The 10,806-nt window shown below is 45.6% G+C and overlaps 2 protein-coding genes across 2 annotated transcripts; both read left to right on the forward strand.

Annotated features, from left to right (window-relative positions):
* Positions 1 to 5,848: 5,848 nt before the first annotated feature.
* LOC6594487 lies at positions 5,849 to 6,968 on the forward strand. The gene is made up of 3 exons (XM_002019922.2): positions 5,849 to 5,971; positions 6,037 to 6,431; positions 6,485 to 6,968. The coding sequence occupies exons 1-3, from the start codon at positions 5,849 to 5,851 to the stop codon at positions 6,828 to 6,830; spliced, it is 864 nt and encodes a 287-aa protein (XP_002019958.1). The 3' UTR covers positions 6,831 to 6,968.
* An 824-nt stretch (positions 6,969 to 7,792) lies between these two features.
* LOC6594488 lies at positions 7,793 to 9,262 on the forward strand. Its single transcript, XM_002019923.2, has 3 exons — positions 7,793 to 7,893; positions 7,944 to 8,344; positions 8,653 to 9,262. The coding sequence occupies exons 2-3, from the start codon at positions 7,986 to 7,988 to the stop codon at positions 9,017 to 9,019; spliced, it is 726 nt and encodes a 241-aa protein (XP_002019959.2). The 5' UTR covers positions 7,793 to 7,893; positions 7,944 to 7,985; the 3' UTR covers positions 9,020 to 9,262.
* The last annotated feature ends 1,544 nt before the right edge of the window (positions 9,263 to 10,806 follow it).

Here is a 10,806-nt window from a genome sequence, read left to right on the forward strand (position 1 = left end):
AGAGCGTTGTCCTTTGGCATTGATTCAACTTGTGTCTGTCCGGTCCAGTCCGGTCCACTTCAGGGCCAGGCCAACGGCTGTCTAGCCAATGGAATGAATGTCAACGTATTGATTTCAGACTTTTCTCCTTCTCTTTTTTCCCAGCATCCGTTTCGAGGCTTTAAATTACTTTTACAACTGTCAGAGAAGTGTGATGGTTACAGGAGGAGGATGGTATTGGGATGGCCCTTGGCCAAGGGCCTGTAATGATTGCATTCCGAATCTGTTTATGATTGACATTTGCCAGTGTTTTTGCGTCTAGACTCTAGACAGAAGTTTAAGGTTTATTTTGCAATTAAAAGTGCTCAAAGGCAATATTCTCGTACATTTGATAATTCGGTTTTTGCACAAGACCAAGCCCTTTTTCGCCTAGAATCATTGTGTTTGCTTGGGCTGGGCCTTTGTCGCTCATGGCTGTTATCTTTATCGTGCTGTTAAGTGTTGGCACGTTTTAAAGTGACATCCAGGCGCTCCTTGGAATTCACGTCCACGTCCATGTACACCCACCCACCCATCCATCCTTCAGTTGTTGGGCTGCCATAAAGCTCTGGGCGATATGTTTGTAGCTCAACTCGAAAGCACTTTTGGTTTATGCCCCGCTCGAATAAAACTTTAGTGCATGCTGGGCGCAGCAGTCGAGAGGCAAACACGACACACACCACACACCACACACCACGTTCCGGCCCACACTTGACTCGAAACTAAAATCTAATAACACTTTTAGCACAAAATACATGTTAATGTGGCCCCAAGGAGTAGCCGCAGAGCATAAAACTAAATGCAAAGTCACGCATCCTAGAGGGAACCGGACCACGGACCACGGACTACTGACTACGGACTCCGCTCGAGGCTTTCATAATTTCTGCGCCCGTGCGGTGCAGAGGATGGACGGGAACGGGCGCCTGCCAGCCAACCTGTGTGCCAAGTTTATGCTCCCACTATTAGCCCTAGTAAAAGTTGAGTTTTTAGCCAAAGCCCGAAAAATGTTTGCCTCTATTTCCACTCTGGTTTATTAGATGGCGGACTTCGGGTGACCAAGCTCTCGTAAACTTCTCCTACCGCCGGAGAGCATCGGAGCATTAAAGTAAAAATGCCCTAAGAGAAAAGAAGAAGGCAACTTTTGGATCCATCCCCAAAAAATGCTGAACTTTTCTATTTCTATTTTTTTTTATGGGGGGGAATGGTATAAATATATTCCTCTTATTTTGTTTAATATGCGGCAACATTGAAAACTTTGTTTGCCGACTGCGAAAAGTTTCGGGAACCAGAAGGAGAATCTTCAGAAAACAAGGCAAAAGTTGTAATTGTTGTTGAGGTAAGATATTCGTTAGGGGAATACGCTCGTATTTTGTGGGGAAGGGCAGTAGGGGCGTCTTGCGGAAGTTATTGATGAAGTGCCCTTGGATGGGGAACCACTTGAGGAAAACTAAGAACAGAATCTGTCGTCAGATTGCATGCATATTCTGGCATCCCAGCCTCAGGTTTAATGAGGCAACTTTAAGCCGCAACTTGAATGCAAATTGGCAATATGCAAATATTTTCAGCGCTTCATTATCGCAAGTGCCACACCGCAACACTTCAGCTTTGAGTGCACACGGATATGCGGATATTCCGGCCACCCACTCCCCCAACATCGCCATCGATATCGACGTCGATGTCCAGTAAAAATCTGCATTTCCCCGCCCGGTTATGTTATGGCCGGGCATTTCCGGCAACGGCCATCGGCCATGGGAATTTTTATGTTAATTAATTTTACCATTAAGTGTTGTCATACTTCAAGTGTGTTTGGAGGAGCCGGCGAAAGAGTTCACTTCAGATCGATGTTGCCTCCTCCTTCATTCAATTACCAAACCAAAATGATCCTAATAGGTAATCCCAAACCAACCCACTGATTATACGTATGCTCCCCTCTGGCAGACAAACAAGTATCTGTAAAGGAAACCAAAATCAGGTGAAATAGATACGAATACGGATGCGGAGACGGACACAGTCGTTGCAGCTGGCAGGGTTAACTTGTGGCACACGCTCTCGAAATACGTGTAACTATGCCCCCAATTGCTGGCTGGCTACCAACCTACATTCCATCTGGGTTTCCATCTCGGGCTCGGTCTCGGTCTCGGTCTCAGTTTCCATCTCATCCTCATGGTGGTCTTCATCGTCATCACCTGGCAACCGCCCGACTAATGAGACATCAAAGTAAGCGGCAACCTTCGATTTGATTTGTTTCTGGCTTCGGCTTCGGCTGCCGGCTGCCTGCTGCCTGCTTTTGAGGGGTTGTATCTGTATCTGCCAGATATGTACGTGTTTCGAACAGCTGTACGTGTTGTGGATTAAATGAGCCGCAAAATTCGGTTACCTTTGCCTCAAATCAATAACACGAATAAAGTTTCCACCTTAAAGAGTGTGTATTTGGGAATTTTGGGGAGAATTTAAGTGATGACAACAATATTATAATGGGCAGAATATAATTTCAGGAATAATGAGGTGTTTTATCAATCCATTTCGAATTGTTTGCATACTTTTAGGAGACCTGAAAGTGAGTCACTGAAATGGAATACACATTCTTTGAGATACTTTAACTTGCTTCTACGGATATAAATATAATCTCCACAGTTATAAGAACCCTTTTGGCAATCAACTCGCTGCAGATAGAGCAAATTTAACCATTAAAGGCTGTCAACTACTGAGCCAGCAGCAGTAACTTATGGCCTTGTTTAATGTGCAACAAATGAAGCAACAAGCCAGAGACAGAGACAGAGCCAGAGCCGGACCCCGAGCCAGCCTCAGTGCAATCCGCACTCGAGGAAGCCTGTCCCCAGATGAGAGTTGACTCCAGTGGGAAATGCGAATGCATTTATTTATTTTAATTCCGCCACAACACTTCCGTTGTGCAATCAATGCAGGACTCCGGGACAATGAGACATATTTCCATATGCATATTTGTGTATGTATGTATATATATATTATACGCACATCCTTATATAGAGGGAGAGCCTAGAGAGGGAGACAGTATGTATACGATGGCTGTGTGATCCTGTGTCCTGTGTCCTGGGTCCAAGGCAATCGCTGATCACTTTTCGCACACAAAGGCACAAAAACAATAAATGCAAATGACGATGGGATGCCTGTGATGATGATGACTACGATGATGATTCGGGGACAATGCCTTTGTTGATGATAATGATGATGATGAGGATGAGGTTGAGGTTGACGATGACCAGACGCTGACGCCGACGCTGACGCGCCCACCAGACGCCATTATTGCCCCAGGGACCACGACACCCCATTGGACTACCATTGGCAATGGCAAGAGAAGCCATCAGCAGAGCAGACCAGAGCAGACACGAAATGCATTAAAAATTCACAATTTGCAGATTATTTTTAACGATTTTAAATACACATAAAAGTGGCTGCTGGCTGCTGTCTGCTGTCGGGAGGGCTGCCAAATGGATCACAAATGTGGACTCTGGCCGTGGTCGAATGGGGTTCCAATTGGGGTCCCCGGCCAAACGGAAGTAGGCAGCCGAGCGGAAGTTGCACTGCATCCAGCTGCATGTTAAACCAGCAACAGCCAAAAGATACTAAGCGGATGGGGGAGAGACAGTGGACTGGCGAAATCAGAAATCAGCGATAAATGCAAATAATTAAATGTTTCGACTTTTGGCCATTCACCGCCATTTGGATTCACGAAGGTTTATGCGGGTGGGTGTCACGATAAATGAATGGTGAAATCACCATGAAAAGTATTAATTATTACCTATTTAATGAGGGAAACGACAATGAGAGATGATTAATATTTAAAGGAAGAGTAACAATAGATCATAAATCAATATAATCCTATATGGTTATACCATAAATACTTTAAGGATGATAATTTGCAGCATTCTTTCATTAAAAAGGTTTCAAATTACAATTATTTGATGCCATTTTTTAGCATTTCCCACGTTCCAGTGCACTTGCCTCCGCCTGAAGTGCACACACTTGATAAAGAACATTTCAATTACAATCCATAAACAATGAAGCCCCATAGCACTTGAGCATTTTGCTTAATTAATTTTAATTTCGATTCTGCACAGCTTAGCTCTCGCGGTGAAATCAAGCCATGGCTTGGGCCTTGGCTTTGGCTTTGGCTTCGGCTTCGGGTCGAGTCGAGTCCCAATTTGGGGAATATCCGGCCAAAAGTTCAACTCCTTGAGGATTTCCAACGGCAAGGAGAGTGCTGAGAAAAGCTGATTGCTTCAGTTTCCATTCGTAATTGTTGTTTTCCCTCTCCTCCCTGGTATAATTGTTGTTCTTATTATGCGCTGCACTTTAATTACACACTTGCGGTCATTTAAAATTATTTCACTGTAGTTGCACCGAGGGAGAGGCAGCATCAGCAGCAGCTGCCCCACAATCCACGGCACGACCCTTGCTTCTTCCACGGATTTTCCCCCATTTTCTTTTGCCCATTTTCCCCAGCTTATCTGTAAAATGAATACAAAATAAAACCCAAAGAAATGAAAATGAAAATGGCAAAGTTAACACTTGTTAAACTTTCAACGAGATCGTAGCTCTTCTTCTTTTCGCTGTTGCTGTTGCAAGAATATTTTTTTTGTGTAAATGATACCAGCAGTGGGGCAAGGGGAAGTGCAGTGGATGCAACAAAGTGGCCAAGTGCCCAGGCGAATAATTAGCCAAATAACCGTGGGGCATAAGTTCAAGTGCAACAAAGTTTTTGTGCAGCAACAACAATGTTGCCGCCCAACCGAGTGATAGACAAATCAGCAAGCAGCTACAACAAAAACTGGCTGCACTGTGAAAAAAGGTACGGGCTTAGAAGAGGCTCATTCCACATAGATTCCACACGTTCCGCTCAGTGTACCCGCGGCACTAAAACAACTGTAAACTAGTTCGCAATGTTGTGTGGCATGAGACAAGGGACAGGGGACAAGGGACAGGGGCCATGCCAGTTGTAATGCAATACGTGAAGCTCTGCCACGTAGTCAACATGTTGCTGGCGACCAGGTCCAGGCCCCAATATGTTGCCAGCACAATTGACAGAAAATGCAAAGGCGCTTGGCATGCACCGCATGTCGCCTGCGAGGAGGAGGGGCCTCCGTGGTGCAAAAGACTTCCCAAACCCATAAATTGTTTATAGTTTTGCAAGGTGGGCGCCTGTATGGAGCAGCGTTTGGGACGGGTCGGAGAAGGCTATGCGGGGGGCACGTACTATATCTTTCATTTAACACTCGGCTCAGGAGACGCAGCTGAAGTTTTGCTCAGTTTTACTTTTGCGTTGGCGCTGATGTTGAAGTTGAAGTTTTGCCGACTGCCGCTGCCGTTTGACAAATGTGCCAGCCACATGCGCCGCTTGCCGCAAAGAGTGTCGGGACCCGGCGGTGCGGGGAATGCGGTGGGGCTCTGGCACCTATCTGGTTTCTACCTACCTCGTTGCCGCCTAATCAATGCAGAATGCGTTGCTTAGCTAATTTACAACAAATTGTTGGGGATATTCCGTAGGAAGTATAAAGCAGAAGGAAGGGAGGAGTGGGGGAACGAATGGGTATATCGGATTAAGTCTTTAAAGTAAAAAAAAAAAACAATATTTCAAAGAGAAAATCTGCCGATTTTAAATTATGAAGAAGTAATTGATAGTTTGGATTCCGTCGAACAACTGCCGTTCCCCTTCCTCCAGCAATAATCGTATACCCGTTTCCAGCCATATCTTGCATACCACGAAAATTTCCCAGAACAACCATAGCGCCGGGCTATATATACGCATATATTGGAGACCCAAAAGCCAGTTTTCGAGCCGAAATAGAACGATATGAACATCAAATGCTTGACAGCGTTGCTACTCGTCTTTTTTCTCCCTTACGGACTTGGGAGTGGAAAGTATTGCAATCTATCCGACTGCGGGGAGAATAATCTCGCCTGCGACAACGACGGCGTAAGAGGAGTACCAACATGAGTGGGATCCAGAAAGAGTCTAATGAAGGGCTTGGTTCTTTCCAGAAATTCAACTTGAAATGTATGCCCAATACCAGGCTCATACCCATGACAATCTACCGCATATCCCTGCTGAGCGTCTTCAATGAGTTCCGCAACAGTGTCGCCAGTGGGAAAAAGAAGCTAAGGCCAGCCGCCCGCATGTCCCGCATGAGCTGGTCCAAGGAGCTGGAGTACATGGCCGGACTGGCAGCCATGTCCTGCAGCATGGAGAAGTTTTGCTTGAGCACGGAGAATTTCTACTATGTTGGGTCCATCTTCGATGTGTTCAAATACCCAGGGAGGCTGGACGAATTCAAAGACTATGAACTAATGACAAAACTGATCAACGGTTGGATGGACAGGCTGGTGGATATCCCTTTGGGGATGGTCATCTATATGCCGAAAGATCTTGGAGACATGTAAGAATGTGATTTTATTTGTTTATTTATCTATTTATCCCATATTTCTTTAGAAAAATCGCCAATGCCGCTATTCTCATTTCGGAGGCGAATACCCATGTAGGTTGTCAGGCCATGCGCTTCGTCTTCAGCCACTTCCATCATTTCGTGTTCGTCTGCGCCTTCAGCACGGATGTCTTCATCAACCGAAGCCTCTACAAATTGACGGCCAGGCCGGGCAGTGCCTGCAAGCGTCGGGACTCCACTTATCCTGCGCTTTGTGCTCCCGGGGAGATATACCACAATGACAGGCAGATACCCAATGGCACGCTCCTCAGGCCACACGGCAACGCCAAAATTCAACGGGATCCGGACCGGGGTGCCTTTTACAGTTACAATTTTTACAGGAACAACTTTTAGCAGCAGCTTCTCTATAAGAGTTCTTTAAAATTATCTGTTTTCCCACTATCGAAAGGAGAGTGCGAAAAACGAAGAACACCCCAATTATATTGAAAATAAACCCGCTATTAAAGAAATCCATTTTATATTTAAACCTAAGCCCTGTGACTTATTCGGCTTGTAGCGGGATCACGGGACGCATTTGCATATCGTGAGAGTCCTCTTCATCGAATAGCACCCCAAAAGTAGATCTACTTTCAGAAGATTTCTGCAAAAAATCATCATTACATTTGACAAAAATATGCCACGTTTTCGCCATAGAGATTTTGATGTCGACCGACAGTCTTGGAACCTCACGATCCTGTGAAAATAGGATCTTCGCTGATCTATTATCCGAGATATTGCGAACTTTCGGCTTTTGATAAGGATGCCAGCCACATGCGCCGCTTGGCGCCGATAGAGTTGCCACCTGTCTGGATTCGACCACTATCCATACAGTATATAGATTTACCAGTTCATACACCGTATATGTCGCAGTCGAACTTTCTAGTATGACAGGTATTACGCTATAATCTGTATATATCACGAATATATCATCAATAAATCATAGCGCAGTTTACTCTTATACGTATGTGATGTTATATGTATATTATTATATAATATAATACCATACACTTCTGGCTTCATCGCCAGATAGACAGAATGGCTGTCGAAACTCAAGGGCACGATGTGCCGCTCAATACTAACCAGGCTCTGACATATGTAGATATACCTGAGCTAATACAAAATTATGTAGAAGTAATTGATAGTTTGGTTTCAATCGAACGACTGCCGGTCCTCTTCACCCAGCAATATTCGGATATGCAAAATCTGGCATTCCTCAGAACAACCATAGCGCCGGGGTATATATACGCGTGTACCGAAGACCCAAGTGTCAGTTTTCGAGCAGAAATCCAGCGATATGTACATCAAATGCTTGACAGCGTTGCTACTCGTTTTTTCCTTCCTTTGCGGACTTGGTAGTGGAAGTTATTGCAATCTATCCGACTGCGGGCGGAATAATCTGGGCTGCGACAATGACGGCGTAAGAAAAGCAATATGATCAAGAAAAAGGTCTTATAAAACGTTTTCCAGAAATTCAACCCAAAATGTCTGCCCGATACCAGAATTGTACCCATGAAAATCCACCGCAAGTCCCTATTGAGTGCCTTCAATAAGTTCCGCAATAGTGTCGCCAGTGGGCAGAAGAAGCTCAGACCAGCCGCCCGCATGTCCAGTATGAGTTGGTCCATGGAACTGGAGTACATGGCCAAGTTGACACTCTTGTCCTGCAGCATGGAGAACTATTGCTTGAGCACGAAGAATTTCTGTTATGTTGGGTCCATCCTCGATGCGCTCAAATACGCAGGGAAGATGGACCCGGACGAGATCCCAGATTATATAATAATAACAAAACTAATCAACGGTTGGATGGACAGGCTGGCGGATATCTCTTTGGGGATGGTCATCTCAATGCCGGACAAACTTGGAGACATGTAAGATTGATGAACTTTAAAGATTCGTATTCCTTGAGATAGATCTTGTAACACATGCGAGGGCTGCTCAGCTGAACTGGGCGCTCATCGTCATAGCTAAACCACTTTTTACCATTGGAATTGTTGGTGCAGAGTTCCCAAAGTAATTATCCAACTGCTTTTTCCGCAAAAATTAATGCGTAATCATCAATGGTTGTAAAACAAAATTAAGCAGCTTTTACAAATTATGACAGGAATCGACAGATAGATTTCTGTGGACAGAAGCAGTGTTGCCCTTTCAGCAATATTCAGTATTTCTTTTTCTTTAGAAAAATCGCCAATGCCGCTCTTCTCATTTCGGAGGCGAATACCCATGTGGGTTGTAAGGGGATGCGCTTCACCTTGAGCTACTTCCACCATTTCGTGCTCGTCTGCGCCTTCAGCACGGATGTCTTCATCAATCGAAGCCTCTACAAACTGACAGCCAGGCCGGGCAGTGCCTGCAAGCGTCGGGACTCCACATATCCTGCGCTCTGTGCTCCCGGGGAGATATACCACAATGACAGGCATATACCCAATGGAACGCTCCTCAGGCCGTATGGTAAAGCCAAGATGCAGGATCCGGACCAGGAGACCTTTAACAGTTACAATTTTTACAATTACGGCCGTACTTTAAATTTGAAATTCAATCTATGAGTATTTGCTGGATTACAGTTTGGGAGTGCTTTTTTCCGGCTGCCTGCTGGCTAGACAAAAGGACACGCCCCAAAAAGAGGGGGCAAGCGGGAGAGTGCAGGAAACATAGCCCAATAAAATCAGCGCACAAAAACAAATAGTTAACACCCAGACATGGTCATGGGTGGGTTGCCATGTGGCAGCAGCACCAGCACCAGCACCAGCAGAGGGAGCATGAGTAGGAACAGACAGACAGACTGTCTCGATAATCACGGGACGCATTTGCATATCAACTCGCTTCCGGGCTGATGTCCTTCGCATGCAAATGAAAACATTAGCGGAACACACGCGCATCCCAATCCCCACTCTCATCCTTGGCTGCCATCCGCTATCCGCCTCTGCTAGATGCAGATACATAGCCAGCGAGACAGCGACAGATACAGATGCAGATGCAGATACAGATACAAGTGACATTCGTCGCAGTTTCCCTGCTTAAATATATATTTCAATTAAAATTTTACACACGAATAAATGCAAAGCCACGCCCAGCACATTAGGTTCCGTCCCCCTCCTCCGCCAACCTACCGTTTATTCTTGTGCTCTCATCCTGTTTCTGGTCCTTCTGCTGCTGATACTCCCAGTCGCCCTACTCCTGCTGCTCCTGATGCCACTCTGGCAGTGTCCAACTTGTGTCGCTTGTTTATGAGCGTCTGAAGGCCACGAGAGCAGACAGGGCCAGGACACGGCCATAAAATGGTCCGAGCTTACGAGAGTGCTGTATGCATAGGGATGAGGATGAGTACGAGTACGAGGACAGGGATCAGTCCTGGCTCTGGTGCATACAGAGGCGGGGCAGGCACCAATGGAGCATGCTGAATGTCGCTCTGAATGTCCACAGAATTATTCAAAAGTTTCACCATGGCCGTCGTGCAGGGACAACAGACACCGGGGCCCCCTGAAACGAGGAGTTTGGCATTGTGACAAGAAGGAGCTGGAGGTTCCGAATGGCAAATGATGAACCAAGGCAAATAAAGTGTTTACGCTGTATATACATAAAGGAAGTTTGATCATGGATACTCCGTATGATGGAAAAGCTACAGAGTTTGATAGAACTTAACAAAAAGAAATCGGGAATGAAAATGTTTTAAAGGTAAAATCAGTTGCATTCATTCACAAATCCATTTAATACTTTAAAAAATATCAGAATTGAACAAGCTATAATCTAACCAACAATAAGCTCCAGTCCTCTGCTATCATATCTTACAATTTCTGTATCTTATCCGTAAATTGCCTTCTTCATCTTCCTCTCTCTTTCCTAGTTTGGGAAGGTTTCCATTCCAAGTCGAGGGCACGGTTTCCCAGCCATGAACTTGAACTTGCAACTCTAATAATAATAATAATGCAGATCCCCAACTAACAATCCTTCCCGTCAGCTCTCCACGGCTGCTCCTACGGATAGCTTTTATTTCTTTTTCATACCCAGAGCTCCCTTTTAGTCCCTTTCATGACTCTGTCCTTCCGTGTCTGCGGCCATTGTCTGGCTTGCATTTCAAATTCTAAGCAAATTTGTCGTCTAACGGGGATGAGGGATACGGAAGGGCTGGCTGGGTACTGGCTGGGGGCAGGCGCAACATTTTATGAGCGTGCCCGTGATGCAGCGACTCAGATATGGCCAGAGAAACGTCTGTTATGGGAAGCCAGCCACGCGGATCTGACTCCAACTGCTCCAGTTTTCACAGCGCAGCAGCCATTTCAATGGGTTCGCGCTGGGCTCTTCTGTGCTCCGTCCTGGGTGGACTGCGTCTGCC

This window comes from Drosophila persimilis, unplaced genomic scaffold, assembly GCF_003286085.1.
Source record: "Drosophila persimilis strain 14011-0111.01,24,50 unplaced genomic scaffold, DperRS2 tig00003933-arrow-pilon, whole genome shotgun sequence".
NCBI lineage: Eukaryota > Metazoa > Arthropoda > Insecta > Diptera > Drosophilidae > Drosophila > Drosophila persimilis.

Bases quoted from the DNA above. Each gene is read 5' to 3' on its own strand.
- LOC6594487 (XM_002019922.2), top strand. From the start codon at position 5,849: ATGAACATCAAATGCTTGACAGCGTTGCTACTCGTCTTTTTTCTCCCT. The intron at 5,972-6,036 runs GTAAGAGGAGTA...GGTTCTTTCCAG, and splicing joins TCGCCTGCGACAACGACGGC to AAATTCAACTTGAAATGTAT. The intron at 6,432-6,484 runs GTAAGAATGTGA...ATATTTCTTTAG, and splicing joins CCGAAAGATCTTGGAGACAT to AAAAATCGCCAATGCCGCTA.
- LOC6594488 (XM_002019923.2), top strand. From the start codon at position 7,986: ATGAAAATCCACCGCAAGTCCCTATTGAGTGCCTTCAATAAGTTCCGC. The intron at 8,345-8,652 runs GTAAGATTGATG...CTTTTTCTTTAG, and splicing joins CCGGACAAACTTGGAGACAT to AAAAATCGCCAATGCCGCTC.